General features: G+C 49.4%; 12 protein-coding genes across 12 annotated transcripts; 5 read left to right on the top strand and 7 right to left on the bottom strand.

The window, feature by feature from the left end:
- Positions 1–1367: 1367 nt before the first annotated feature.
- On the bottom strand, positions 1368–2697 carry EURHEDRAFT_412584 (uncharacterized protein). The gene is made up of 3 exons (XM_040781941.1): positions 2357–2697; positions 1631–2302; positions 1368–1577 (listed from the first exon to the last, which is right to left on the bottom strand). Exons 1-3 carry the CDS (start codon positions 2563–2565, stop codon positions 1445–1447), a joined length of 1014 nt encoding a protein of 337 aa, XP_040638453.1. The 5' UTR covers positions 2566–2697; the 3' UTR covers positions 1368–1444.
- Positions 2698–5030: 2333 nt separating this feature from the next.
- On the top strand, positions 5031–6662 carry EURHEDRAFT_377780 (MFS general substrate transporter; the record flags this gene model as incomplete). Its single annotated transcript, XM_040778999.1, has 1 exon — positions 5031–6662. The coding sequence occupies one exon, from the start codon at positions 5031–5033 to the stop codon at positions 6660–6662; it is 1632 nt and encodes a 543-aa protein (XP_040638454.1).
- A 2042-nt stretch (positions 6663–8704) lies between these two features.
- Positions 8705–9211, bottom strand: EURHEDRAFT_515537 (GNAT family N-acetyltransferase; the record flags this gene model as incomplete). Its single annotated transcript, XM_040786390.1, has 1 exon — positions 8705–9211. The coding sequence occupies one exon, from the start codon at positions 9209–9211 to the stop codon at positions 8705–8707; it is 507 nt and encodes a 168-aa protein (XP_040638455.1).
- Positions 9212–9223: 12 nt separating this feature from the next.
- Positions 9224–11231, bottom strand: EURHEDRAFT_479185 (putative extracellular lipase). Its single transcript, XM_040785463.1, has 5 exons — positions 10887–11231; positions 10689–10840; positions 10571–10643; positions 10353–10524; positions 9224–10309 (listed from the first exon to the last, which is right to left on the bottom strand). The coding sequence occupies exons 1-5, from the start codon at positions 11219–11221 to the stop codon at positions 9275–9277; spliced, it is 1767 nt and encodes a 588-aa protein (XP_040638456.1). The 5' UTR covers positions 11222–11231; the 3' UTR covers positions 9224–9274.
- A 368-nt stretch (positions 11232–11599) lies between these two features.
- EURHEDRAFT_537881 (putative MFS transporter) lies at positions 11600–13976 on the top strand (the record flags this gene model as incomplete). The annotated part of the gene is made up of 9 exons (XM_040787346.1): positions 11600–11860; positions 11903–11996; positions 12043–12118; positions 12168–12366; positions 12413–12613; positions 12659–12778; positions 12833–13075; positions 13127–13450; positions 13508–13976. The coding sequence occupies 9 exons, from the start codon at positions 11600–11602 to the stop codon at positions 13532–13534; spliced, it is 1545 nt and encodes a 514-aa protein (XP_040638457.1). The 3' UTR covers positions 13535–13976.
- Positions 13977–14330: 354 nt separating this feature from the next.
- On the top strand, positions 14331–14775 carry EURHEDRAFT_420232 (uncharacterized protein; the record flags this gene model as incomplete). The annotated part of the gene is made up of 2 exons (XM_040783334.1): positions 14331–14471; positions 14524–14775. Coding segments are annotated over 2 exons (393 nt in total), but the record flags the coding sequence as incomplete, so codon positions are not given.
- A 177-nt stretch (positions 14776–14952) lies between these two features.
- Positions 14953–15768, bottom strand: EURHEDRAFT_456526 (A4/G1 family peptidase; the record flags this gene model as incomplete). Its single annotated transcript, XM_040784358.1, has 1 exon — positions 14953–15768. One exon carries the CDS (start codon positions 15766–15768, stop codon positions 14953–14955), a length of 816 nt encoding a protein of 271 aa, XP_040638459.1.
- A 978-nt stretch (positions 15769–16746) lies between these two features.
- Positions 16747–17339, bottom strand: EURHEDRAFT_456627 (hemerythrin domain-containing protein; the record flags this gene model as incomplete). The annotated part of the gene is made up of 2 exons (XM_040784363.1): positions 16747–17169; positions 17220–17339. 2 exons carry the CDS (start codon positions 17337–17339, stop codon positions 16747–16749), a joined length of 543 nt encoding a protein of 180 aa, XP_040638460.1.
- Positions 17340–18068: 729 nt separating this feature from the next.
- Positions 18069–20017, bottom strand: erg9 (bifunctional farnesyl-diphosphate farnesyltransferase/squalene synthase). The gene is made up of 4 exons (XM_040781942.1): positions 19627–20017; positions 18481–19540; positions 18247–18429; positions 18069–18196 (listed from the first exon to the last, which is right to left on the bottom strand). The coding sequence occupies exons 1-4, from the start codon at positions 19692–19694 to the stop codon at positions 18077–18079; spliced, it is 1431 nt and encodes a 476-aa protein (XP_040638461.1). The 5' UTR covers positions 19695–20017; the 3' UTR covers positions 18069–18076.
- Positions 20018–20388: 371 nt separating this feature from the next.
- On the top strand, positions 20389–22041 carry EURHEDRAFT_456467 (DnaJ domain protein; the record flags this gene model as incomplete). The annotated part of the gene is made up of 5 exons (XM_040784353.1): positions 20389–20494; positions 20553–20596; positions 20654–20747; positions 20806–21842; positions 21895–22041. 5 exons carry the CDS (start codon positions 20389–20391, stop codon positions 22039–22041), a joined length of 1428 nt encoding a protein of 475 aa, XP_040638462.1.
- Positions 22042–23195: 1154 nt separating this feature from the next.
- EURHEDRAFT_456687 (putative zinc metalloprotease) lies at positions 23196–26438 on the top strand (the record flags this gene model as incomplete). Its single annotated transcript, XM_040784373.1, has 3 exons — positions 23196–24084; positions 24135–26206; positions 26265–26438. The coding sequence occupies 3 exons, from the start codon at positions 23196–23198 to the stop codon at positions 26436–26438; spliced, it is 3135 nt and encodes a 1044-aa protein (XP_040638463.1).
- Positions 26439–26614: 176 nt separating this feature from the next.
- EURHEDRAFT_377789 (mitochondrial 54S ribosomal protein bL34m) lies at positions 26615–27027 on the bottom strand (the record flags this gene model as incomplete). The annotated part of the gene is made up of 2 exons (XM_040779000.1): positions 26615–26924; positions 26975–27027. The coding sequence occupies 2 exons, from the start codon at positions 27025–27027 to the stop codon at positions 26615–26617; spliced, it is 363 nt and encodes a 120-aa protein (XP_040638464.1).
- Positions 27028–27147: the final 120 nt, after the last annotated feature.

Below are 27147 nucleotides of genomic sequence, written 5' to 3' on the forward strand. Positions count from 1 at the left end.
ACCCAGAAATCATCCAGGAGTGGTTTGACTGTGTGCAACGTATGATACTTCAATACGGCATTGACCCTGATGATATCTACAACTTTGATGAGACTGGTTTTGCAATGGGTTTAACTGCTACTGCAAAAGTAATAACGAGATCTCTATACTATGGTCGGCAATCAGTGTTACAGCCTGGAAATCGTGAATGGACTACTGCAATTGAGGTCTAGCAGTGGCTTGAACTTGCTCATATCGGGAATATATATTGTGACTCGAATGCTATCAGTCTCCTTAGCCTCACATGGTGGGGCAAGCAAGCAAAAGTATTCCATGTGATCATTAGTGACTAATGATGCTCGTGTTGGCCATCTAATATCTGCAGAGCACTTTTGTCTCCCATGTGTATCAAACTTATGCAATTTGTTGAAAACGATAGCATAATCAAGGCGACTGATCAATGAGCAACGCTTAGAAACACCTGCAACACGCTGCACCATGACAAGAAGCAAATATGGAAGCACCCAATTCCGAAACTAGCGAACGCCAGCACATTGCGTGGCAGCATCTCATCTACTCGTTGCAGTTTTAGGACGCCCTTTGCTTGTCTAGGAATTTCCGTCTCTGTGACACCCTACCATTCCGGGTAAGTATCACTTTGTTATTTTAACCAATTTAACTGGGCCTATACAGATCACATAATGTATGAATATAAATGCATTATGCGGGTTCCCGAGAGCCCTCGCCGGATGTAGGTGACCTACCTCCCGAGACCGCCTCGGCTCATTCGCTTGCTTTGAATGACACAGGTGTGAAGAAAAATCGGATCTGGAAAATTCAGAGGCATGAATATGCGGCAAGCCGAGAATTATTACTGGCTACATTGGAATTGAAAAATTCGATGATGAAAGGCACGTTCAGATTACCCCCTTTCTCGGTTAGTACACTAGTAATGACTTGGGAAAAGTCAACACGAACTGCTTTGTGAGGAATTCTACAGGTTCAAGAGCCTTGGTGAAGAGATATAAATGCTGCACTGTTCGACAATATTCCAGTATAGAAATTGAAGCGTGAACTTGCTGACATAGGATCCGCACTTCACCCAACATGGAAATCAATATTCTCGTTTCAAGCGACAACAAGAAAGCTGGTCAATAAGGCACTTGCCACGATGGTCATTTTTATGCATCTCCGACGGTGCTCATTTTTTATGTTATTGGGAGTATTCACGCTGTCGATTTCACCAGTTCAGTGCCTTCTGACCAGGATGTGTTCTTTTTCCTTTATTATCTGGTCAATTTCCTCCAAGTTTCCTACTGATAGTTGCTTTCTGTCTTTCTTCTTTCAGCAGCAGCGTCTTCTTTGTAAGGTTGCTGTCCATTCCATACCTGGGTTTGGCGGCATGCTCCCAAGGAAGTTCATTGCGTTTTTCGTCATCATGTATCAATAGATAATTCCATAAATATCAAGCGTCCCTGTGCTTCATCACATACCACGTCAACTTTCCAAACCAGTCATCCGCATCGTCAAACGGCAACTGATCGTACTGTTCAGTCATTCGAACCACTCTCGAAGAAACAGGATCAGTACTGTACGGGCTACCCTAAGTCAACTATCTGCTCTTAAACAATCTGAGTCGGTCAATACTTACAAAATCCAAGTGACATCCCCATCATCCATGATTTTCTGCTCCCATTCTCTTTTCACTGGCTCCTCGACGGTGTTCCATAGCATTGCCGCAGGGTACTGGAGATCGGCGATGACCTGGCGAACGGGCACGTTTGGGTGGATGGAAACGACCAGCGTTTTGTCGTCAACTTCTAGAAATCCCTTTGGGTCGTCGAGCGAGGTGATTCCAAGGGTCTTGAGGGACTCGTTGCCGACGCCCTTGTTGACCGGGTCTTGGGTGTAACACTTGACTTTCCGTCCACCATTTTGCTGCTCGAGGATTTTCGCGATAGTCAGAAGTGCCATATGCTGCGTGAGCGCGTTTGCAGCTGACGGTCCAATGCCGTCCGCAAATTTAACGTCGAGACATGCAACTGGGCCAAGCGCAAACCCAACGATCTTTGTGATAGCAGCCACCTGGTTTGGAGTGAGCTTCTCAAGCTGCTGTGTAAGGTGCTTGCAGGTCTTGGATTGCTTCCAGGCTTCCCATTGGCGCTCGAATGCGGTTCTGACTTTCTCGACCGTGATATTGTCGTATTTGTAGTGAGATCCATAGGTAATCATCATGGTGCGCGTTCCCCATGAAACTTTATTCTCATCCGGATGCAAGGTTGTCAGGGTCTCAATACCGTTGTACTTTATGCGGACCGTATCCCTTTATTTGGTTAGTATCTGTTTCATTCCTTTTGGTATCACTATGAGTACTTACACGCTGTCCGCACACCAATCTGGGATCTCGAGGTCGTAGACATGTTCATTGTCCAGATAGTCCCTGATCACGACCTTATTTTCGCCCTTTTCGAGATGACGGTCGAGGTCTTCGAGCACGGCACGGGTGAAGAGCGGTTTCCCCTCATTGTAGAACTTGAGGGTCTTTTGCAGATCATTATCGGGGCTCATCTCGTCTGGGGACGCCATTCTGTAGTAGATGCGACTTGCCCCAGAAGCTAAAGCAAATTGGACTTGCAGAAGGAGATGAAGAGAGCCAGGAACGAAGGCGATGAGAAAAGCAAAAGAGGGAAACCTGGTAAGCGCCTATATCTGCGAGGCTGTGTGTTCTTAAATGGTAGAATATTAGCCGCTGTCTCTAAAGATAGCCGCTGAGATGTGATCCTCCAGGATGAATAGTTTTCATTCGTGTCGGTGGCTGAGGCGGTGCTTAGGGGCTTTCCATCAAGGAGTGAATGCCTGTTCGCCGGCCTTATTGGAGCTTAGAATGCTGAGATAAGTGAAAATGTTTCCAGCAATTTGGGTGGAATATCGGAGTATAAGCCATGTGTAGCCAGTAGGTTGTAATGATAATAACTTGATTATGGCCTATTAGACGAAACCTACATCGGTTTTGTTGCGGCCTCCTATATACAATCACCCTTCAAATAGCCTACAGTACGGTAGCAAACATGGTAAACAATGCATTAATAGGCCGTGAAGGTCTCTTGACCCTTGTCGACAGAAAGCGCATCATACAGCCCGGATGGAATTTTCAGTTTTGTTATACAAGCCAAGAAGTCGTCAACTGTCGGCTGGTTGATTGAAAGCAAATACACTATACCAGATACACACAATCTTGTCTCTTCAACATGTGTTCAGAATGGAACGACTAGTTACAAGAGAAGATAACACGCAGCTACTATCTTGCTAGATATCCATCGATGCTCTACGCCAGAAGAGAAGTTCTCTCCACACTTGATTGATGATTGCTGACATAGCTCAAGTGTTCATGTTCTTCCTCACATACCAACAAGCTTACCGAACACATTATCCACATTGTCGAGCAGCAGTTGCTCGTACACCTTCACCATATCGGGAACCCTCGAATAGACTAGATCCGTGCCGTACGATCTACCTCATCAGTATTAGATCACTGCACGACAATGCAACGAATGGCGAAAGCTCACTCATCCTGTAGCTCCTTCTCAACAAAATTCTAGAGAATAACTGCGAGCTTCCCGATATCGGCGATAACCTGCCGGATTGGTTGGTCGGGGCTAGCCGAGATACCAACGTCTCAGCATCGACCTCAGGAAGCCTTTAGGATCGCACGATGAGGTGATGCCGATTGATTCTAGGAACTCGTCTCAGCAGTCTCAGCATCATCTTTTGCTGGATCCTGTGCATAGCACTTGACTTTATTCCCATACTGCTTTTCCAAGATCCTCGCCATAGTCAGCATGGCCGCATGTTGCATAAGCGCACTTTTAGCTGCTACTCCAGTGCCAAATGCAGATTCTAGGTGAAAATAAGCAACTCCACCAGGGGCTAATACAACAATCTCACTGATAGCTATTGACTGCTTTGGGGTAAGTTTCCTTGGGCAGCTGGAATCGAGTGGGCTATTATCGAATTATCAAGTACAAGCTTTCCAGATTGAACATCGCTGTCCAACATAAGGTGGGTTCGTGCCTTGGTTCCTGCCAAGAAAAGGATCATGGTTATACCAATGGCTATACCATACCATAGCAAACGGACCGTTATTGCGGGTGTTACAACATGGCGCTCCGGGAAAATTACTGGATGGTTCTCACATTACAGATATAAGAACTTGGGAGATTAAGGACCACAAAAGCTGGACTCTCTCGCAACTCCGGTTCTCTCGCAACTTTAACATTTGTTTCGTCCAGCATGATGAGGGTTTGTTCACCAAGGTTGACCCTGATCCTCGAAGTATGAAAGAGGTCAAGGAATGGCAAGCCAAAGATCGGAGGGGGCTTCGAGATGTTGCGGAAACTCTGAAGCTCAACATCGAGGAGGTCTCTTTGGCTGCGATGAGACATCAGTCGACTAGGTTTGCACTCACTAGACAATCAGGCGAGAAGAAGCAAATCAACTTATATCGTCTTCGGGAGGACAATGGCAGCAGCGTTCTAATACTGGCAGCGAGAGAACGCTTGGAGTCAGCGTCACTAGCCTGAGCAGCAATGACTAAAAGGTTTCTGTCAGATTGAACTTGAGTGGCTTTCTGTTTAGTGGATAGACAAATTGGGCCATGGCAATCCTGAATGCAGCATGATTTCCATCTATATCGGTCAGTAGTGATACTTTAAACTGGTGTTGAAATGTCCTCTTCCTTGCTTTAAGCTCGATTTATTGTTTAGTAACAAGCTGGAAGGGACGAATAGAATTGCGTTTGCCGTTCTTACCACCAAAACTCCGCCGCAAGGTTTAGTGGTGATATCATCTAACAAACAAAACATACTGTATACGAATTCGGCATTTGTTCATGCTGTGAGGGGAAATCCCAGTGGCGATGTAACCTGCTGATATTCTTCTCTTTCCACTCTGTAATTTGTCTCCCTACTTTTCTTGACTATGTACACGCATTATAGTTGTCAATCGGAGATCGCGGTATAGATCTAGATCTGGAAACCAAACCGACAGCGACAATGCCTATCGATCCCATCGATCCGAGTCCACTCGAGAAAGACACAACTAATAGAGAAAAGGAACAGTTCGCACCGCGAAAGTCCCTCCCGGCCAGCGAGACCAACCAACCATCGGCATCCCATGCAGAAGACCCCGAGTATGCCGATAAAGAAACAAAAGAAATCCATCGAGGTGGAAAGCGTGAACTCCTCGAAGACGAATGTTACGATAAGCTTGGGTTCTGTTTCCCTTGGTACAAGAAGTGGGGTATTCTGTCCGTCATCTTTGCCGTGCAGATGTCGATGAATTTCAACACCGGTGTATACGCGAATGCTGTCCCGGGGTTAACAGAAGAATTTGGGATAAGTGACCAGGCGGCGCGGGTAGGGCAGATGATCTTTCTTGTAGCGTATGCATTCGGCTGTGAACTTTGGGCGCCATGGAGTGAGGAATTCGGTCGGTGGCCGATCATGCAGCTTAGTCTTTTCCTCGTGAATATCTGGCAGATTCCTTGCGCGGTGGCTCCAAACTTTGGGACTATCGTGGTGTGTCGGTTCCTGGGCGGGATCAGCTCAGCAGGAGGGTCGGTTACACTTGGAATGACGGCCGACATGTGGGAAGCGAATGATCAAGGTTATGCCGTTGCGTATGTGGTTTTATCATCCGTCGGGGGCTCAACAATTGGACCCTTTTTCGGAGGATTCATCGGCGAATATCTTTCATGGCACTGGGTGTTCTGGGTGCAACTGATATTCGGCGGGGTCACGCAAGCCCTGCACTTCTTCATCCCTGAAACACGCGCAACGATACTGATAGACCGGGAAGCTCGACGTCGCCGTAAGAATGGAGATGATGTATGGGGCCCGAACGAACTCAAAGAGCCGCGGTTGGAAGCAAAGGACGTGCTACGGATATGGCGCCGCCCATTCGAGATGTTCCTGCGCGAGCCGATTGTCCTATTCCTATCTCTTCTTTCAGGTTTCTCCGATGCTTTGATTTTTGTCTTTACTGAATCGTTCACCCTCGTTTTCACACAATGGGGCTTCAGCACCCTGGCAGTAGGAATGTCCTTTGGCTCAATCCTAATCGGCTATCTCATTGCCTACTTCATGTTCCTCCCGGATATCTGGCGCCAACAGCATATCCGACAATCAGAAGGGTCTGGCTCTCGACTTGCTGAACGTCGCCTTTTATTACTGCTCTTTATATGCCCGCTTGAGCCCATCGGTCTCCTAGGATTCGCCTGGACAACCATGGGTCCCGAATATACTCCTTGGATCGCCCCATGCATCTTCGCCTGTTTAATCGCCATGGCCAACTACGCCATCTACATGGCCACAATCGACTACATGGTCGCCGCCTACGGTCCATATTCAGCCTCTGCAACTGGAGGAAATGGCTTCGCGCGGGACTTCCTGGCTGGGATTGCTACCATGTATTCAACGCCGATGTATGAGAATATCGGGGGTAGACTTCATCTCCAATGGGCTAGTACATTGCTCGGGTGTATTGGGGTCTTAGTTATGATTCCGATTTACGTCTTTTACTGGAAGGGGCCGGCGATTAGGGCACGGAGCAAGTTTGCTCAGACACTTGAAGCGGATCGGCAGCAGCATCCGGGGCGTCGGGGTAGTTATCATAAAGGGTATTAGAGGTAGCAAATGGCATGTAAATTTGATTCCAACTTTCAAAAGGAATAGGGCATATTGTGTAAACGCGAAATAGCCGGTCTTTATTGCCTATCCCAATCGGCCTTTGGCTGCTTGACTGATGCTTTGCCTATTGCACGTTGTCAAATCGGCGTCATGCGCTTTAATTGAAAAAAAGAAAAAAAGAAAAGAAAAAACTTCTTTGAATATGCAGCAGGCTACAGCTCGACAGAGAGCAGCCTGTTAGAAAAGCGGCACACCTTTGATTAAATACATACGACTCCTAGACCAAATCATCCACCTACAACCATGTACTACAACCATTCATTTCGAGAATCATGCATCTCCCAGCATCCTTTTAAAGTACAAGTCGAAGGCCTTCTAAGATAATTTGAATGACGATGACGCCATCGAGCTCACCTATTCCACGCCTTTAATATAGCCAGCGAGTCTTCTTCCAATCAAGATGGTGAAGGGGCTTATTTTCAAAGCGGGAAACGACGCCACGCTACGACTCGAGATTGAGGATATCCTTGATGCCCAATTTATTCAGGAAATGGCTGTCGAAAGAGGAGGATTTCGGATGTCCTTCCCCTATGTGCTCATAAAGGGTACTAATTCCATACAATTAACATAAAGGTCAGTGGACTTGAGATTACACATACCCTTTTAAAGAGGGACTTAAGGAATGAGAAGCTTCTGATCTATTATCCACTTGCTAAGTCTATCAAAAGATTTGCTTTTTCTTGGTTTTGTTCATGAAATCGTGTTTGAGGAGGCATTCGCTTATACGGAGTTTTGGTACATCATTGGCGTACAAGGCTTGTTATACCATTTCTTCTCTACAATAAGACTCTCAGTAATCAGTCAACTGCAGTAAGACAGCATCCATAATGTAGTATGTGCGTATAAGGCTATCTGGTCTTTTTCTTTGTCCCTGTATTTCAATGGCCCCTGTGGGGTTCTACCAATGGCAGCCTGTTACGCATCCGGCGAGTACTGACTTCTCATCATTGCAAGTTGCCTTCACTTTGTACGGCATAGCTTCTTAATATCCTCAGATCAATCATCTTCTAGTGTTCGTGTTGGCGTGTAGTCCGTCGTGCCATGATACATTGTTTGTCAATGGCCTTTACATTGCTCGCTCGATCAAAGCTAGCAGTCTGATCTACCCTTTGCCGCAATGCCGCAATATTTTCTGGTCCAGCCCGGCAACAGCCTCTCAGAATAGCTCCTTCCCAGTCCCCTGGCTTCATTTTCTTCACGGTATCCCAGTGAACCTCATCCACCCCCTCTGTCGGAAACACACCGCAAAGCCACCACGGCTTTCGTCCCTTAGCCCCTAGGGGTATATCATGAACAGCCCCCCGTATCGCTTTCACCTCATCAGCCCTTCTCACTGTCTCAAAGACCACATACTTGACTCCATCCCACGCCGCATCGTCCTCCACAAACACCCTCAACCGCTCCCCGTGCCACGTCCTCAACGCATCCTCATTATTCATCTTCTCTGGATATAAGCTCGAATACTCCGCTGCAGCAGGTGACATAGCCGCCCCATATGGACCTAGCGATAATGCTACGCGAACCGACCTGTCAGGAAGTGCTGCAAACGCATCGCGTGCGAGCGGGATCGCAGAGCGCATATACCGCGCCGCATCATCACGCGTAAATCTGGGATCCGTGCGCGTGAAACCTTCGAAACTGGTTTGGTAGGTTGCTGTGAGAAGAATGTCTGTTCCTGCGGTCAAGAAGGAGCGGTGCACGGTGGTTAAAGTGGAGGGGGCAGAGAGGAGGAGGTGCGAGGATCAGAGGGGAGTTGAGGAGGTGAAGATGATGTTGTGAGGAGGGGACCCGAGGGTGGTTCCTAGGCCTCCGTCGAGGAGGAGGAATGGAAGCATTTGATGGATCAATTATCGTAATTATCGCTATGAACGGAGTAAATGGAGTACAGAGGTGGACGGTACCCCTCATCTTATCAACAACCCTTATCAGCCTCCACTAGGGCTCGACTCGAATAGCTTCAATATTTCCCAAAACAGAAACTAGCAACCCGACCACCGCAACCCCATAAAAACCGTCTGCTCCAACGGCGTGTCATAATACTTGTCGATAATCTCAAACCCAAATCGTCGATACAGTTTCTGCGCTGCCACCATCTCCGGCAGTGTATCGAGTCGCATCCCCTCGTATCCGAGATCCTTTGCTTGCTGGATAATCGCTGTGACTAGTTTTTCTCCGGTGCCGGTTCCTCTGGCTTGGGGCGTTACGTAGAGACGTTTCATTTCGCACCAGATGGGTGTGTTGTAGCGGAGGGCGACGCAGCCGATTAAGCCGTTGGGATTGGTGTTACTTGAAGTGGTATCGGTAACTTCAGCGAGTAATAAAGCTCCTCCTTGTGAGGAGGCATATTTTCCAGGAAACGAGGCGACTTCCTTTCGGAAGTTCTGAAAGGTGAGGTCGACACCGAGAGATTCGGCATACGCGGCAAACAGCGCGAGAACCTGCGAGTTCTCCTCGGGAAACCGAGCGTGTCTGATCGTAACTGGCATTTTATGCAGGTGGTATAGATGGTTGTTTGTTCTACAAGCAATGGATGTTAGAGATATACAGGCTTATGACTCATCCTCGATCCCACTCTTCGTCCACCAGAAATCGCACTCCCTCCGACTCCATTCATCGCCGGCCATTGTCGCCGCGACACCTTTGCCCTCACCTCCAGCGCGTTCATCATTACCTTCGCCAAAGATCATGATTTTCTTTCCTGATTTTTTGGATGCATCATATGCCTTCCATTCCGGCCGATGCGCATATCGCCCACCAATCGCATTCGGATCAGCCCGGACTATAAACGAGGTAAAGTATGCATGCAGTATCCCAGCGATTTCTTCTTGAGATTCAGATATCTCACGCACCTCCGGGTTAAGCGTCTCGTATGCCATTTGGTCGCCGTGGTTTGCGCCGCCCTGGACGGTTTTGTTTAGTGCCCAGCGGTAAAGGAATATCGGTGCCTCCTGACCAGTCGAGGCGAGCGTTGCTGTTTGCCTAACTGGGCATGCGTATGCGTAGTGTCCGTATGCAGCTTCGACGCGTTTGTACTGTGCTCCGACAGAGATGTTCCTTGTTTCGGCGTAGATTGAGGAAGTGTCAAGTGCTGGATCGGGGTATAGCTTGTTGATTTTCTGGAGGTCTTTCTCCGTATATGCGGGAAGGAGGGTATGGAAAAATGAGGTGAATTCATCGGACGTCGACATTGATTCTGGGACGTAGTATGTTCCTTCGTTGGTGTTGAAGCCCGTCAGGATAGGCATGCGGTTCCATTTCCCAGAGTGCCAGGCGTCGATGGGCCGCTGCTTGATGAGATCACCGTCGATAACGGGCTGGAAGGCCCAGCGAACACTGGGATTATATCGGTCAAAGATAGTGAATGAGGCGCTGGTTATGGCTTCTGGTGGTTGACTGCGAAGGCAGGTCATGATCTCGGAGACAGGATGGTCCGCGCATCCGGCTTCTTGGACAAACTCGTCAAATTGTTGCTCGTGTAGACGTGCATTGTAGGGATGTACGGCACGAGAAGTGACTGATCCAGATTCAATAATTGCGCGGTGGAAAAGCCCTTGCGTGTCGAGGTTCATGATATGATGCGCGATCTAGGACTGTCAGAAACGAACTATACCTAGACGAAAGACATACCGAATGCGCTCCAGCGGACAGTCCAAACAGTGTCACTTGCGACGGATCACCACCAAATGCCTCGATGTTTTCTTGTATCCATTGAAACAGCAGTATTTGGTCACGAAGTCCGAGATTCAGCACGCCTTCTTCGGCCGTAATCGTCGATGGGAGGAAACCAAGAGCTCCGACACTGTCACAGTCAATTGGGGTCAAATTCATCGCAGTGTCTCACTTACCGATAGTTGAAGCTAACGCCGATGAAAGGCTCCTCAGACCATCCCACCATCGAAGCCGTATTGTGCATCGATGCTTCTGCTGTTAGCAGCTACCCAATTGAAACCCAAGGAGGCTTACAAGTTCCCCGATTGTAGGCACCACCATGCACGTAGACTGCGACAGGGAGTTTCTTTCCGTTCGTCCCATGAGGTCGGAATACGTTGACCGTAAGGCAATCTTCGCTGGAGTGACTGTCGCCGCCGAACTTCAGTAGCTGCTTTCCAGGGCATCTAATCAGTTAGCATTGTTTTTCAGGTCGACGAGATTGGTGCTCACCTCGCACCGAACTGACTCGCATCCAAAACGTCGTCTGACCTCTCAATTGCGACTGGGGAGCGAAACCGTCTCTCTCCAAGTGGAGGAAGAGCATACGGGATTCCTCGAAAAGCATCAATCGGGTTCTTGAGTGTATCCCACAAAGTCACACCAACCACCGTCCCCTGCTTAACAGTAACTCTCGGCCTCGAGATAACAAACTCCCTTAACGGCTCCGGAATCCATGGCGAAGCCGCAATCTGAAATTGCGCAATAAGTCCCGACGACACTGAATACCCATGTGTCTTCTGCACACCCAGCAGAAGAATAGCCGGCAACACCGCCAGCAACAACATTTTGAACGAGAACATGACAATTGCAACACAATTGAGAAAAAAGTATTCGGGCATCGCCCGCATTATCACTGCCGCCAAGGACCGGACCTGGTGCTGGCGTGCTTATCCTCTTTCTCCACTCTGGCGTTATCTTGATAGATTGGATGCATGGTTTCTCCGCATCTTATCTCGGGGTGCAGAAATACGGCCGATACGATTTCATATCTTCATGGTGATAGTATAACCCTTTTCGGAAATGTTTCTGCTATCAAGCCAAGGAACTATTTTCTTGCTAAGATCATGGATGGCGATAACGTTGGGGCTATATACAACGTCTGTCCGGGGCGGCATTGTGTCCATCCATCTTCTACATAGCAGTGTACTAAAATGGCCACAGAAATGAAGGCCAGTGAAACAAAAGATCAGAAAAGCTATGCTCTATCAACAGTTACTCCCAGATATGATGATGTCGAAGATGGCCAGATAATCTCCACGCTTGACGAGGCAGAACTCTTTCTCCACGAGCATGGCATCACCCATGCACAAATGCAAGAGATGCTGAGTGACGAGACAAAATCCAAGAAGCTCCGACGACGGATCGACTGTATCCTTCTCCCGCTACTATGTGGGACGTACATTCTGCAGTATATTGATAAACAGGTATGTATTCTCACTCTGGGGAGGGGAATGGGGTTAATGGAGCAGGCGCTCTCATACAGTGCGGTGTTCGATCTCTTCGACAATGCGAATATCACCAGTGACCAGTATAGCTGGCTGACCAGTATTTTCTACTTCGGTACGGTTATTTCCCAGGAGTGAAAGGCGGGACACTGACGATTTAGGTTACCTCTTCTGGGAGTACCCGGCTAGTTACATCGCCCAGCGTTTGCCGGTTGGGACCGTTATTTCTACATTTGTGTAAGTTCTCTCACCCATCTCCTCTATCCTATAGGTACTGACTATGCAGTCTCTGCTGGGGCTCCATCCTCATGATAACAGCCAGTTCCCACAACTTCACCGGACTAGGAATTTGCCGTTTCCTGCTAGGCTGCTTCGAGGCCCCCATCACGCCGTGCTTCATGATGATCGTTGGCATGTGGTATCTACGACAAGAGCAGCCCTTCCGAGCAGGATGCTTTTACTGCTGCAACGGCGTTGGTGCAATGGTAAGCTTTCCTATCATATCAATCTACCCAGGGCTGACAGAACTAGGTCGGAGGCTTGATTACATACGGCATCGGCCAAATCGATAGCTTCCCCGTCTGGAAAGCTGTGTTTATGATCTGCGGTGGTGCGACGGTTATCTGGGGTGGGGTGTTGATGATTTTTCTTCCGAATAGCATTCTCTCATCGAAGGGGTTTACTGTTGAGGAGAAGGTTTTGCTTATTGGGAGGGGAAAGCACAATCAGACAGTAGGTTTTATATTGACGAAGGAAAAGCAACCTCTGACAAATTAGGGTATCCTAAACCGCTCTATCAAATGGCACCAAATCCGCGAGGCACTTATCGACCCGCAAGTTTGGATCCTTTTCCTCTTCACCTTGCTGAATGAGACCATCAATGGGGGTTTTGCCAACGTACGTATACTCCAACCTACCATCAACAACAACAGAGCTGACAAGTGACAACAGTTCGGAAAACTCATCATCAAAGGCCTCGTCGACAGCTCCCTTCTGACAACAACACTAGGCATCCCCCAAGGAGCCTTCCAGGTATTCTTCATTCTCTCAGGCTCCTACCTCGCAACACGGTTCAAGAACATCCGCACAATCATAATGGCCATCTATCTCATCCCCACCGTTCTCGGAATAAGCCTTCTCTGGAAATTTCCACGGGGTGAAAACCAATACGGCGTGCTTTTCGGCTACTATATTGTACACCCCACCCTTCTCAATCTTTTCTTTCCAGCAAGCTAACAGTACTAGACGGGATCCTTCGTCTCCTCCCTCGTACTCGCCCTCCAGATGCCCTCCAGCAACATGGGAGGCTACACCAAGCGCGTTACCTCCACCGCGCTCGTCTTTCTGGCCTACTGTATTGGGAACATCATCGGTCCGCACGCGTTTCTGTCAGACGAGGCTCCTGTGTATCCGACGGCATGTAAACTCGGTCTGGCTTGTGCGGTGACTCAAATTGCTTGTGCCCTGGGGTTGAGGGTGTTGCTGGTTCGGAGGAATCTGGTGAAGGAGAGGGGGATGAGTGTTGAGGGGTTGGGGGAAGAGGTTTTGACTGATTTGACTGATTTTGAGGTGAGTCTTGCTGCTGTGGTTGTGCTTTGGTTGGTGTTTTTGCTAATGATGGTGTAGAATACGAGGTTTCGGTATGTTTATTGAGTTGGTTGGGCGCTAGAATCTGTATAGCTTGTTGTGTATTTGGTTTGTGAGGGCTAAAGTATTCTTCGGGTATGGTAAATAGGTATGATTAATGACAGCTTCTTGTGTACGACATGGTAGAAGGACTTGACTGTAAACATTGCATTCTATATTCGCCAGTCGTTCTCCCCCAAGCGAACCCTCTTTATCTGATTATAGCGATTGCCTATCAAACATTTTACTGTTGTTCCCTCGAGTGACAATCATCGACACAGTGTCTCTTCTTAGTCACGGTCAGATCCCATGTGCCGATTCCAGAGCAGACTAAATATGCATCCCTCGGACCCTGTATATGCAAAGCATCTAGATCCCTACTATTCGGTGGCATCGAACCTCACGTAGCGTGGTGTACAAGATCATCCACTGCGACAATGCAAATCTCTGCTCACAAAGCACACGTCTGACACCCTGTTCGAGACAAGTCCTATAAAATACACGACGTTCTGGACTCTTTTTGCATACCGCAGTGTCCATCTTATCCTAAGCACCAATGACATTTGAATATGTACTAACAAGGCTGTGCGCGAGTCTAGACCGTTTAATGTGGTCTAAACGTGGATTTGGGTCCAGATGTATATAAGCCTCTTTTATACGGAGATGCTCTTTTCCTTTCATCTTTTTGATTTATTTTGCTTTTGTATGTTGTTGGACAGGTTGCATCGACACCAACATCCCCGTCAACCGCAAAATGCTCGTCCTTCACATTGACGACAAGTAACCCTCCCGTACAAACCAGAAAAAGAATGATGCTAACAGTAACAGCAAAGTAATGCAAAAAGTCCTCCTAAAACTGCTCTCCAGGCAAAACATAACCCACATCCCCATGCACAACCCCCGCGACGCCCTATCCTACCTCTCCGACCCACACAACCCGCGTCCGAATTTCATTTTTCTCAAGGTAACCCCCTTCCTACACCCGTATACAGCAAAAGTAAATGCTGAGAAGATAGATGCAAATTCCTGTAATGCATCCACAGGAATTCATCCATATCTTGCGCACACAACCGCCATTCGCAAATGATCCGGTTCTACGTGCGGCACCGGTGATAGGTATGGATGCGTCCAGGGTCCGGGAGAGTCGCGAGAAATTCATTCGTGAGTGGGGGTTTGATGATGTTATTCCGCGGCTGATGAAGATGAAGGTGTTGCGGGATGTGTTGTTGTATTGGTCGAGGAGGGAGGTGGTTGCGAATCAGGGTTCTGGTAGGCCAGGTGGTCCAGGTTATGGCTTCCAGCCGGTTTGGGGGCCGTTTCCGTTAAGGGGATATACGGGACCGAAGTCGCTGCTTTAGTTTGGAGGATTTAAATTTGTATTCAGATGCTAGTGAAAATATACAACGAATGGAAGAAATATGCAAGACAAAGAGAAAGAAAGAAACCTAGCCCGTATACTTCACGTTGAACTCCTCATCACTGATGATTGTCGTCTCGGTAATCACTCTATCCCCCTGCTTCAACTCGACGATCGACGCGTCCTTGACTCCGTAGACCTTGTTTCCACTCTGTGCCTGCGTCTCTGTGAACGTGACAGTCCCGAAATCAACCAAGTTCACCAGCTCACCACCAGACTGAAAGTCCTCGACGATCCATTCCGCATTCTCACCAGCAAGCACCGCCTTTTCCGTTGGTGCTCTGAGAATCTGCGTTGCCGTTTCGCCGGTCGATAGATTTTCGATTTGCACATAACCCCAGCTAGACGAGTACGCCTCAACGACGAGATTCACGACATCACCCGCCTTGAAATCCAGCTCGAAATCGTACGCGTAGTCCGGGTACCACTCGTACCACGCATCATAGCGCACGTTCCCATCCGCCTCGACGTAGAAGTCCACGCCCGTCTGCAAGATCGCCTCGCCGTATGTGTCGCCGTCGATTCCAACCCAAGCAGAGCCAGCTGTCACACTACCTTCTTTGGCCTCGCCGACGGCCTTTGGTTCCGGGACTGTGAAGGTGCCTGAGACGTAGTTCCAGGAGCCTTCTGGGGTTGCTTGTTCGTAGACGGCGCCGGCCCAGTTGTTGCTGTATTGGATGTTGGTTAAGGCTCGTTGGTCGGAGTCGGTGGTGGTAAGGCGCTGGTTGGGGTTTGATTGGCGGGAGGATATGCGGGCTTGCATGCGTTCTTTGAGGGTGCGTGGTGCTGCCAGGCTGCTGCTCACGAGGAGCGCGGTGGTAACGAAGGTGCTTAGGAACTTCATGGTGGCGGTGGTTAACAATACCGTCGTTTTTGAGAATAAACCGGAGTTGTGGAGGGTTGCTGGGTAATATCACGAAGCCCGATGGTTATAGGCAACAGTGTAAAGACCTGGCATGTACTTTATAGCTTTGTTGTTTTGATGTCCCAAAAAGGAAATATCCAAGCCCTGTCCGTATTCATACCGCATACCAGACAAGAGAAAATCATCGGGGAAAGTGCCCTTTTTGCCGGCTACGCGTGTACTTCTATCCACGAGATTGGTAAGACCACATTCCTGAGCTCAAAACAGCCACGAATTAAGCTCAGTCTGGGAAAGCAAGCCGCCATGAGGAATGGTGCGAGAATATCCTTCAGTGTCCATTTACATTTGTGCGCAAAGAATTTGGCAAATGTCTTTTCATTTGCGCGTGCTTTGCCGGCATATGACTGGTATGTGTGTCAGGACAAGCGAAGAAGTCGCGTACATTCCAACAGCCATTCTTCGGTCTCTATTCTGTTTATCACGCACTTCGTTATAAAAGAACAAAGGTGGTCAATCCCATAATGTATTCGTCTGACTGTTGTTTGCAGCCGCATACGCATGGGCTTGCATCGCAGCGCATCACAGGCCAAGTTTTATGCGGTAGATTCGTCACATCGCATGTAGGCTGCATTCGTATTCTTCATTGCTGCGAGTATATATATCCCATGATAGGGTGTAGCGTGACTGTTCTTCGCTTCGATCACGATTTGCACAAGTTGAGATAGCCAGACGTGACCACGAAAAGGACGGAAATAGAATGATTACACGATATTTCTCCATTTCCCGCTTCAATTATAGGAAATCGCACTCGTCTGCTCAAGTAGGCATTGAACTTTGCTCCCTCGGTCCCCTGGAGCTCTTTACAACAGTTCCTGATCAGCAGGAAGCAATGGATGACCAGATCCAGACAAAAGCTGCGAATGTATACTTTGCTCCATAAACCGTATACCAAATCACTCACATCGGCAACCCCGGCATCTCCCTCACCGTCCAATACCTCCTCATATTCCTCGCCCCCAAGGTCTCAACCTCCTCATCAAGATGCTTCCAAAGCACATCCCCAAAAGCATCCATCAACCTTTTCACCTCCGCCCTATCAAGCTCCACATCCCCCATTCGGCAATCCTCCAGATACCTCTCCAACTCCGCCAGTCCAGCATGGATCTTCTTATGCTGTTGTAGAAGATCTAATTCCTTACGGAACTCGGGCATTTTCTTCGCGAGGACAGGGAAGATGTGCTGTTCTTCAATGGAATGGTGGAAGTCGAGTTGGGAGCAGAAGGCGAGGCCGGTGAGGATGAGTTGTCGGGGGTGTTTTTGTTTGCCGGTAGGGGCGCAGGCGTTTTGGAGATCGTTCCAGACGAGGCGAAAATGGTTGTGCTGGGTATTGTTAGGGTGAGTTTGTTGGGGTTTTGGTTTGGTGGGCTTACAAACTGGTCCATTTGTACGGACAGGCGGTTGTAGACTTGAAAGTCTTTCATTGATAGCGGGGAGGGAGACTCGCCCTCTCCTGTGCCATTGCCAGCGGACTCGTTTCTTTTCTTTCCCATGATATCGACAGGTAAGTGAGTAGCAGCTGAGTTTGATGCGAAACGTGCTGGCGTCGAGGCAAATCCACGAAATGCCGGAAAAGCCTGTTGCAGTGCTCGCATAAATAACAGAATTTTCAGTAGGCTCTGATGGACTCCGGGTTTACTGGTGGACGCTGCGCTTCGAGAATAAAATATGAAGAAGGAAAACCTGGGGTCAAGGATATCGGCAAATAAAAAGCCGCCGATTTCCACGCGCCTCCGGGGTTGATCCGTCGTTACGATAACTGAACAGTAGAGTACGATGTAGTGTTAAAAAAATAAAAATGAGATTGCTACAGACCAGCTAATACTAGCTAATACGAAATGTTCCAGGTCCTCAATGGACGTGTGCCATTTCAGCATCCGAAGACACTGCAAAGACACAAATCTAGTACGTCGCTGGTCAGAGTAAACTCCGCTCAATATCAGCACTTCTTCGGCACAACCACAGTCATTGTCAGGCTGGATTGCAATTTGACATCCGTGCTAGGTGATCTAGAGGCAAAAACAGTCCGTACGAATCAGCGGATACCCCACGAGAATGGGTGAAAAGAAAAGAATCGTTATTAGAAAGTATATCGCTGTAGAGATGGCGTGAGTATAATAAACACAGGCGTATAGACATAAGCCATCTGCGAGCAAGGGGTAACCGAAGATGTACTAGCAATTAAGACAGTAAAGGGTCGTAACTCCGTAAGAAGGGTGCAAAAGCGAGTCTATAAATCTTGATGAATTTTTTGGGCCGAGCCAAGTTTCTGGGGGGGGCGGAAGTTGCCCTTCTTCAACTCCTGCCAAGCGAGATCGAAGCGTGCGCCCATGTACCAGGCAAATCCAGTCTGGGAATAATTAGTCGCATGTTGGTGATAACGGAGGCGTTCAAACTTACCATAGTCAGCGCAACAATCAACACAACGACGCCCATAAGGCCCATGATGAAGTAGACATCCTGGCGCGCTTCGGCTTCTTCCTTGGCCTTTTGTGCCTCCTCCTCAGTCACTGTATTAGTCAAGCGACGCTGAGCTTCCTCAGCGGACTGGCTTGGGAAGATGGTTTCGGCAAATTTCTCAATCTGTATTCGACGTTAGCGCTGAAAACGTGACCAAGAATCTTTCGAACTTACCCGTCCACAAACAAGACTGATTTTGAGGAAGTTGGGGTCCTTAGGAGAGTTCTTCTTGTGAATCCGACGAGCGTACCGGCGGAACACTTGGTAGACTAGACGCAGGTTCTGAGTGGACTCCATCATCAGTTGGCAAGCATCACCCTTGGTGATCTTGATGTTGCGCTGGAAGATTGCCGGGTTGCGGAAGCACAGTTCAAGGGTAGCGATGGCCATGGACTGAGGGATCGCACAGAAGTTGAACACGCTCTGCTCACGCAGACCAGCGAGATAGAAAAGACAGTCCTCGACGTGTTCTAGGGCGTTCAAAACCATCTCGGAGCTGCAGTTCAGGGCGATACCGAGGTTTTCCGGCTTGAACAAATCGTCAAAGTTGTCGACGTGCTTGGACCAAATCTCTTTGGGCCAAAAGCGGCGCCCGTCATCGTTGTCTTCCCTGATATCACGAATGATATTCGTCTTCTGCAGGAAAAGTCCCATGGATTTGTGAAGACGTTCGCGCTTCAATAGTGCCGGGTTGCCGAACTCGGCCTCGATGAACAGACGGGTCAGTCCTTCACCGACCAAACCGGCCACGTAGTAACAATACAGGTCGTACTGCTCAATGGTGACAACGCTTGCATCGTCCGATTCGGCCTTACGGGCGTAGTCGGCCATCCCGTTTCCCATCTTGTCGGTGATATCCCTGATGATTTCCTTATAGGCGGGCTTCAAGTTCTTGAACTCGGTGATGATGTTGTGAAACTGAACCAGCAGTTCACGGTCCTTCTCCTCTGGCCGGTTGCCGTTGAAGGTCCAGCCATCTTGTTCGAGGAAGTCCTTGAAGTCGCGCAGCAAAGGTTCCTTGGTCGCAAGGGGAATCGAGGTATCATCCTCGATGGTATCCAAACCACGCAAGATCAGGTAGAACAGACAGACGGGAAGCAGCAACTCGGGATGGAGTTCCTTGATAACAGCGCTAAAACTCCGGCTGGTCTTGTCAAGAAACTTGAAGCAGGTCTTTTGTGTTTCGGTTTCGTCCTTCTCTTTGCGTTCATGGACGGGGATGTGCCAGACTTTCCTATCATAAAAAGACAGTGGTCGCACGTCAGCATTGATACTTCTGTCGGAATTCAGGAACGCTCGAAGAAGACAGGGCAAACCAACCATTGCATTATGGCCCTCAATTCCGAGGGATGAAAAGAGTAGTAGAGAACATTTCCGATGAGGCCCATGGTGAACGGCCGGGGTTGAGTCGTGGGAAAGAAAAAATGGTACAACAAACAAGAGACCAATAGAGATCCTTGAACTCGAGTAAAAGGACGGGAAGATCTCGTGGAATGGGGAAGGAATTAAGCCAATAAGCAAAAGGACAAGTATGGTATTTGTACAATGGTCAAGTGTAGTGTACAACGCGCGGTGTAACAGAAGCACGCAAACACACAAGATAAGATAGGATCAATAAGATAGAAGAAAAGGGAGAGAAGAGGTATTACAGAGGATATGGACAACACAGAGAAAAAAGAGGAGAGAATTGAAAGGAGAAGAGGAAGAGGAAAAGGCAGCGAGAGAAGAGGGAAAGGAGGAAAACTCGGAGGTTTTATTGGCGTGGCTAGTGTGGATATAGTGGCTTGGCCGGCCATTGTGCGGTGACCGGTAATTACCCAGGCACGGACACTGATTGGAGATACAGGGCTGTGGCGCAGCCCGACGATACGGTACAGCACCGCCTGGCAAAAAGAGCCCCCACCATGACGAAAGGAAGAAAGTGTCAGGCAGAGAAGAAAAAAATTATGCTTTGATATCGTCTTCTCGACAGCCTACAGAAAACTTGTTGAGTACTGCTTCTACTGTCAAATATCTCACATCGGGGTGTGCAGCCCCTATCTCTCACTTTCGTTCTTTCTGTTGGCTTCGTTACTTCCCAAAATGGTTGCCGATACCAGCTACTACGATGCCCTGGGGGTACCGCCCACCGCCACACAAATCGAGATCAAGAAGGCTTATCGAAAGCTCGCTATCACGACGCATCCTGGTATGACACTGGGTTACCATACTGCCTGTTTGTGAACACCTATTGACCCTTTGGACAGATAAGAACCCCGGCGATGAAACCGCACATGCCCGATTCCAAGCCGTATGCGCCTTGCGAGATATCGTTCGCGATAATAGTATGACTAACAACATCAACTAGATCGGTGAAGCGTATCAAGTTCTCAGCGATGATGACCTGCGAAAGCGATATGACAAGTTTGGCAAGGAAGATGCGGTTCCTGGTGGTGGTTTCGGTTAGTCCTTCCCCATTCCAATTCTTGACGACATGGGTTAACGATAACACGCAAACAGAGGACCCGTCTGAGTTCTTCAGCATGATTTTCGGTGGCAGCGCTTTCGTTGACCTGATTGGAGAGATATCCCTCATGAAGGATCTGACCACCACGATGGATATCACCATGCAGCAGATGGAAGAGGACGAACTCGCCGCATCCGCAGAAGAGAAACTCCATCTCCACGAACAAGAAGCGAAGACTGGCGCCGCCCCTACCGAGGGTACCACTGCAGAGGGTGCAACCGCGCCAACCGCGGAGGGCACCACGACCACTGCCGCCGCTGCGGCACCGCAGGAACCGGAGAAGACTCCCCCTCGACGATACATAGGCCAGCAGGCGATCATGGACAAGTCAGAGGAAGAGGCACGCATGGAGGCAGCTGGTCTATCTCCGGAAGAAAAGGAACTTCGTAAAAAGGAGAAGAAGAAGGGTGGGTTGACCAAGGAACAGCAGGACCGTCTGACTGCATACGAGCTCGAGCGGAAGAAGGCGCGTGAAGAGCGGGTCAACACTCTGGCAACGAAGTTGATAGACAAGATTAGCGTGTGGACAGAGACCGATAAGAGTTCTGACGTGACGCATGCATTTGAGGAGAAGATCCGCCTCGAGGTTGAGAACTTGAAGATGGAGTCATTTGGTCTCGAGATTCTGCATGCTATTGGTGCGACGTACGTCCAGAAATCGACCTCTTTCCTCAAGTCTCAGAAGTTCCTGGGCATTTCCGGCTTCTTCTCTCGTCTAAAGGACAAGGGAACACTGGCCAAGGAAACTTGGACCACCATCTCGACGGCGATTGATGCACAGATGACCATGGAAGAGATGGCCAAGATGGAAGAGCGCGGTGGTGAGGAATGGACGGACGAAAAGAAGGCCGAGTATGAGAAGAAGGTCACCGGTAAGATCTTGGCCGCTGCATGGCGCGGAAGCAAGTTCGAGATCCAGAGCGTGCTGCGCGATGTGTGCGATCAAGTCCTGGGTGACAAGAGTATAAAGCTGGAGAAGCGTGTCGAGCGTGCGCATGCCTTGGTCCTTGCTGGTAACATCTATGCGAAGGTACGATCTTATGCATATAGTGTTCTGGAACGGTTACTTACTTTTTTTTTAGGCCGAACGTGATCCTGAAGAGGAGGGTGATTACATGGCCTTCGAACAGCTCATGACCGAAGCCATGCAAAAGAAAGGCAAAGAAGAAAAGAAGAAGAATAAGCACAAGTCGAAGCACGAGGATATAGACGAAGCCCATGCCGAATAGATGATACCTTGACGATTTTCACCTCCAGCAACTCTTAACAATCACACGGTCTAGGTCCTTTTGCGGTTCGTTCATTGCCTGTCTTTTTTGTCATCATTTTGGTTTTAGTTTATATTCCCAACGGTGGACGGCTGGTTTTGAAATCGGTCCCCTCATGTCACTTACTATATAAAGTCTATGGCTGCGATTTCCAGCTGGAATGGAACAGTGTACTTTCTTCCCTCTCCTGGTCTTTAGTTTTGTTTCGTTCCATTTGAGTTATAAGGAAGGCTGAATTGTAATTGATATATATATCGTCCGAGACATCAAGATGCTATAGCATTGACCAGTGTTCTGTATCCGTATCTTCAATCTTCGGTTGTTCCTACCGAGTATATATATTGTTCTTCTATTCCATCTGGATGTCTCTATGTTTCTCGTATTGACACTCCAGTCCGAGATGATATTTACATACGCGGGCGGAGCGAGTCCCTGTACGCAACCACAGAACAAGAGGACCAGATAAGAATAACAACGAAATCAAAGATCCGTAAAAGCACAGGCATTTTATCAACATACATATTCGTGGCATAGGGCAATCCATCACATGACTGTCTCTGCCTCAGGCTTCTGCGGGGCACAGATATCGACTCGTTCGGCGGCACCTCCAACAACCAGCCAACCAGCTTGGATAGAGAATCGTCTCTTTCTTTCATTCTTTCGAGGTGTTCCCTTTGCTCACAATAACCCCCGGGACGACTTCTTGCGGTCTTTGTCCAGAACTGACGTGCGCCAATTCCTGACCCGATCCTTCTTTTCTCAAGTAACGACGTCCGCACTTGCTCCCCGCAAAGAACTTCTGAGTTCTTACCAGTCGTCGTGGTGTTGTGGTATACCCTGCGAGGCCTGAGTCGGGCAAGATCTCGATTTATGTGAGTTATTCGATTGTGTTTGTCTGCATGTTTGCGAGAAGCATTGTGCAGTGCTTCTTCCGTCGACGTCACTGCGGATCTGAAAGTCTTTGTCCCTTTGGATGTGCATGGGAACGCAATTGCTTTGGCTGTATTCTGCTACGGTATATGGCTGACAGATTTGATAGACCATCAGTCTTGCGACGAACACTCCCTATCCCTTTTGCAAAAACGAGCCTGTCGTTCTCTCGTTCCATCGCCAACATGTCTCCCACGCACAGCCACTTTAAACTTCTTCAAAAGTTCAAGCCGGATTACTCCCCCAGCGAGTTCGTCCAATATGAATCAGAAAGAACCGGTATGAGGGTGGTGGTTATCGACCAAAAAGGTCCCAAGGTGTCTGGATACTTTGTGCTTGCTACGGAGATTCTCGACGACTCTGGCGCACCCCATACATTGGAGCACCTGTGTTTCATGGGCTCGCGCAACTACAGATACAAGGGATTCCTGGACAAACTGGCCACTCGAGTGTACTCGAACACCAACGCCTGGACAGCCACCGATCATACAGCCTACACATTGGACACAGCTGGATGGGAGGGATTCGCGCGGATTCTGCCCGTGTATCTGGAACATGTGATTGCGCCGACATTGACGGACGAAGGCTGCTACACAGAAGTGCACCATATCGATGCCACTGGCAACGATGCTGGTGTTGTGTACTCGGAGATGCAGGGTGTGCAAAACAACTCGGCTGAGTTGATGGACCTCACCGCGCGCCGGTTGATATATCCTTCTGACGTAGGATTCCGGTACGAGACTGGAGGAATGATGGAGCAGCTGCGCGTTCTTACGGCGGAGAGAATCAGGGAGTTCCATCGTGAGATGTACCAGCCACGGAATTTGTGCCTGATCATCACGGGAGAGGTGGACCATGAGAACATGTTGGAGACGCTGGATCAGTTCGAAGACACGATCCTCGATGTTATCCCAAGCCCCGATTCGCCGTTCAAGCGTCCTTGGACAGACTCCAAGCAGGCACCTGCGCTGGAGAAGTCAGTTACCAAGACAGTGGAATTCCCAGAAGAAGATGAGTCTTTTGGTGAGATTGAGATCAGATTCTTGGGACCGGATACCACCGATCCGATTCAGAGTGAGTATCCTGTTATCTTCTTTTTAAGAGCAATTGCTTACTGTCTTCAGGCGGCGCCCTTAATGTTGCGCTCCTGTACCTCGCCGGATCGTCTGCCTCTATCCTGGAGAATGTCCTCGTCGAAAAAGAGCAAGTGGCCAGTGCGGTCTACTACTCGACAGAGGAACGCCCGAACATCGAAATCCAGTTCCAGCTGACCAGTGTGGAAACAGACAAGCTCGAGCACGTTGAGCGGAGATTCTTCGAGGTTCTGAAGGATGCGATGGAAAAGCCAATCGACATGAAGTACCTGCAAGAGTGCATTGACCGGCAGCAGAAGATCTGGAAGTTCTCCACGGAAAGCTCTGCTTCTGCACTCGCAGAGTATGTCATCTCCGACTTCCTGTACGGCAAGCGTGACGGCTCGACGTTACTGGACGTTGCAAGTATGCGGGAGTATGAGGAGTTGGAGAAATGGCCTGAGCACCAGTGGCGGGACTTTATCAAGAAATGGATCTCTGATGCTCCTCACATTACCGTTCTCGGTGTTCCTTCAATGAAGATGTCTGACACCCTCAAGAAGGAGGAAGAGGCTCGAACTGCGAAGCAGAAGAAGCAGCTTGGCGAGAAGGGCTTGAAGGAACTGGCCGACAAGCTTGAGAAGGCCAAGGCGGAGAACGACAAGGAGATTCCGAAGGAGATGCTGGAAAAGTTTGATATCCCTGGGGTCGAGTCGATCCACTTTGTCGAGACTACGACTGCGCGGTCCGGTTCTGCCCTCAAGGCCGGTCGTCCTAACCATAAGGTCCAGAAGGTCGTGGACGCCGATGGCTCGGATATGCCCTTGTTCATTCACTTTGAGCACATCCCCAGCAACTTCGTCCAGATGTCCCTCCTTATCTCAGCCCAGTCGGTGCCTGTTCAACTTCGTCCCCTTCTGTCCGTCTACACGGAAGCGTTTTTCAACATTCCGATCCAGCGCGACGGAAAGACGATCAACTTTGAGCAGGTCGTTGTTGAACTAGAGAGAGATACAGTTGGCTACAGCATGGAGGGCGCCAGGTCATTCGGTAACTCGGAAATGCTGCGCATCTCCTTCCAGGTCGAGATGGAGAAGTACAGCACAGCCATCGCCTGGCTGCAGGAACTGTCGTGGAACACCATCTTCGATGTGGAAAGACTTCGCGCAATCACCAGTCGCCTGCTCGCCGACGTCCCCGATGCCAAACGCAGCGGTGACGACATGCTAGCAGCCGTGCATGTGATGGTTCACTACGCACCAGAATCCATCGTCCGCGCTCGCAGCACACTCGTCAAGGCCCGCTACCTCCGCCGCATCAAGAAGCAACTCACCGAGCAACCAGAGGCCGTCGTCGCACGCATGGAGGAAATCCGCAACGCCCTCTTCCAATTCTCAAACATCCGCGTCCTCGTCATCGCCGACCTCGAGAAACTCCCCAAACCAGTCTCCTCATGGAAACCCTTCGCGGAGCGCCTCGGCACCCCCGCTCCCCTCAAACCTATCACAGCCCGCCGCCCGCTAATGAGCGAGGTTGGCCAGAACCTCGGCGGCAAGTCTTACGTCGTGCCTATGCCAACAATCGACTCATCCTTCGCCTACGCCAGCGCACGAGGTCTGGATTCCTACGATGACCCGCGCCTCCCGCCCCTTCTCGTCGCCATCGCCTATATGAACGCCGTCGAGGGACCGCTGTGGGTTGCCGTCCGCGGCAAGGGCCTTGCTTACGGTACCAACTTTGCCTATAACATCGACACAGGGTTCGTCAACTTTGACGTGTACCGCTCGCCAAATGCGCACAAGGCGTTTGAGTCCAGCAAGCAGATCGTCGAGGATCATCTGTCCGGTGCCATTCCATTCGACCCGCTCATGCTTGAGGGCGCGATCAGCAGTATCGTGGTTAGCTTTGCGAACGAGCAGGCTACTATCGCGAACGCGGCGCAGGGCAGCTTTACCCAACAAGTGATGCGGGAGTTGCCTAGCGACTACAAGGAACGCGTATTGAGACAGGTTAGGGCGACTAGCGTGGAGGATGTCAAGAAGGCGTTGAGTGGGATTATTCTGCCGCTGTTTGAGCCCAGCACGGCGAACATTGTGATTACTTGTGCCACTGTTATGGAGGAGGTGCGTTTCTTCCCCTCACCCTCGTTTGAACGTGACCAATTGACTAACTTTTGTACAGAGCATCCAAAAAGGCATGCAAGCATCCGGCTTCACGCCTGAGGTGCGGCCGCTCAAGGACTTCGAGGATGATTACGGATTGAAGCCTGAGGGCGAAGAGGAGGAGTCCGAAGATGATGAGGATTACGAGACAGGGTCTGAAGAGGGTAGCGAAGAGGAGAGTGAAGAAGAGTAATGTATGCCTATAGCCTATAGATAGTGGTGGCTAGGAAATAGAAGTACCATGGTATACATCGAGAGAATAGAGTAATAAAACATAACATGACTAGAATGGTTATGATACATGAGTCCTATCCTATCCCTGATTCCGATTCCTTCCTGACCCGTATCGCAACACACCACCGGGAACGATTACCAACTCAACGCCTTCTTCCCCCTCTGCCTCCTCCTCATCAAAATCTTCCTCCCCCCACGTGAGCGTAGTCTCGCCAGGAACCCATGACGCCGCTTCTGTACTCGCCGCGAGGGATTGTAGGTGATCCGCTTTCCGGCGAGCGAGGCACTTGCTGAGAATTGCCGGGACGGGCTCTGGTTGAAGGCAGATGTGAGGGTGGATGTAAGTGGTGATAGTAATGTGGATGTAGATGTGATGGCGGTGGTCGGGGGAGAAGAGCGAGAGGTTAGGAGGGAGGAGAATGGGCGGAGAGACGTTGTGGTGAGACTGTGATTGTCAGTATGCTATATCTTCGTTGAAGCAATGGATGGACGTACGGAGTCTGGGCTCGCAGCGTCCTCAGCGCGGGGAGGGTTCTGCGGGAGAACATGGTGGCCGTCTCGGGTATATCCCAACACTGCTGGCTCTGTTGAAGGTAGCTCCTGTCTCTATACTGAGAGTGGTGACAGTGCGGGCAGTGATAGTAGTGGTGACTTTAGTGGTGGAGGCG

This window comes from Aspergillus ruber (genome assembly GCF_000600275.1).
Source record: "Aspergillus ruber CBS 135680 unplaced genomic scaffold scaffold00014, whole genome shotgun sequence".
Taxonomy (NCBI): Eukaryota; Fungi; Ascomycota; class Eurotiomycetes; order Eurotiales; family Aspergillaceae; genus Aspergillus; species Aspergillus ruber.

Coding starts and splice junctions, on each gene's coding strand:
- EURHEDRAFT_412584 (XM_040781941.1), bottom strand. CDS start 2,565: ATGGCGTCCCCAGACGAGATGAGCCCCGATAATGATCTGCAAAAGACC. Junction 2,303..2,356: donor GATTGGTGTGCGGACAGCGT/GTAAGTACTCAT, acceptor AACCAAATAAAG/GGATACGGTCCGCATAAAGT. Junction 1,578..1,630: donor GGGGATGTCACTTGGATTTT/GTAAGTATTGAC, acceptor GACTTAGGGTAG/CCCGTACAGTACTGATCCTG.
- EURHEDRAFT_479185 (XM_040785463.1), bottom strand. CDS start 11,221: ATGTTGTTGCTGGCGGTGTTGCCGGCTATTCTTCTGCTGGGTGTGCAG. Junction 10,644..10,688: donor TGCCTACAATCGGGGAACTT/GTAAGCCTCCTT, acceptor TAACAGCAGAAG/CATCGATGCACAATACGGCT. Junction 10,525..10,570: donor GGCGTTAGCTTCAACTATCG/GTAAGTGAGACA, acceptor TGACTGTGACAG/TGTCGGAGCTCTTGGTTTCC.
- erg9 (XM_040781942.1), bottom strand. CDS start 19,694: ATGGGCCTCATCGGAAATGTTCTCTACTACTCTTTTCATCCCTCGGAA. Junction 18,430..18,480: donor TCAGTCTTGTTTGTGGACGG/GTAAGTTCGAAA, acceptor CGTCGAATACAG/ATTGAGAAATTTGCCGAAAC. Junction 18,197..18,246: donor TGATTGTTGCGCTGACTATG/GTAAGTTTGAAC, acceptor AATTATTCCCAG/ACTGGATTTGCCTGGTACAT.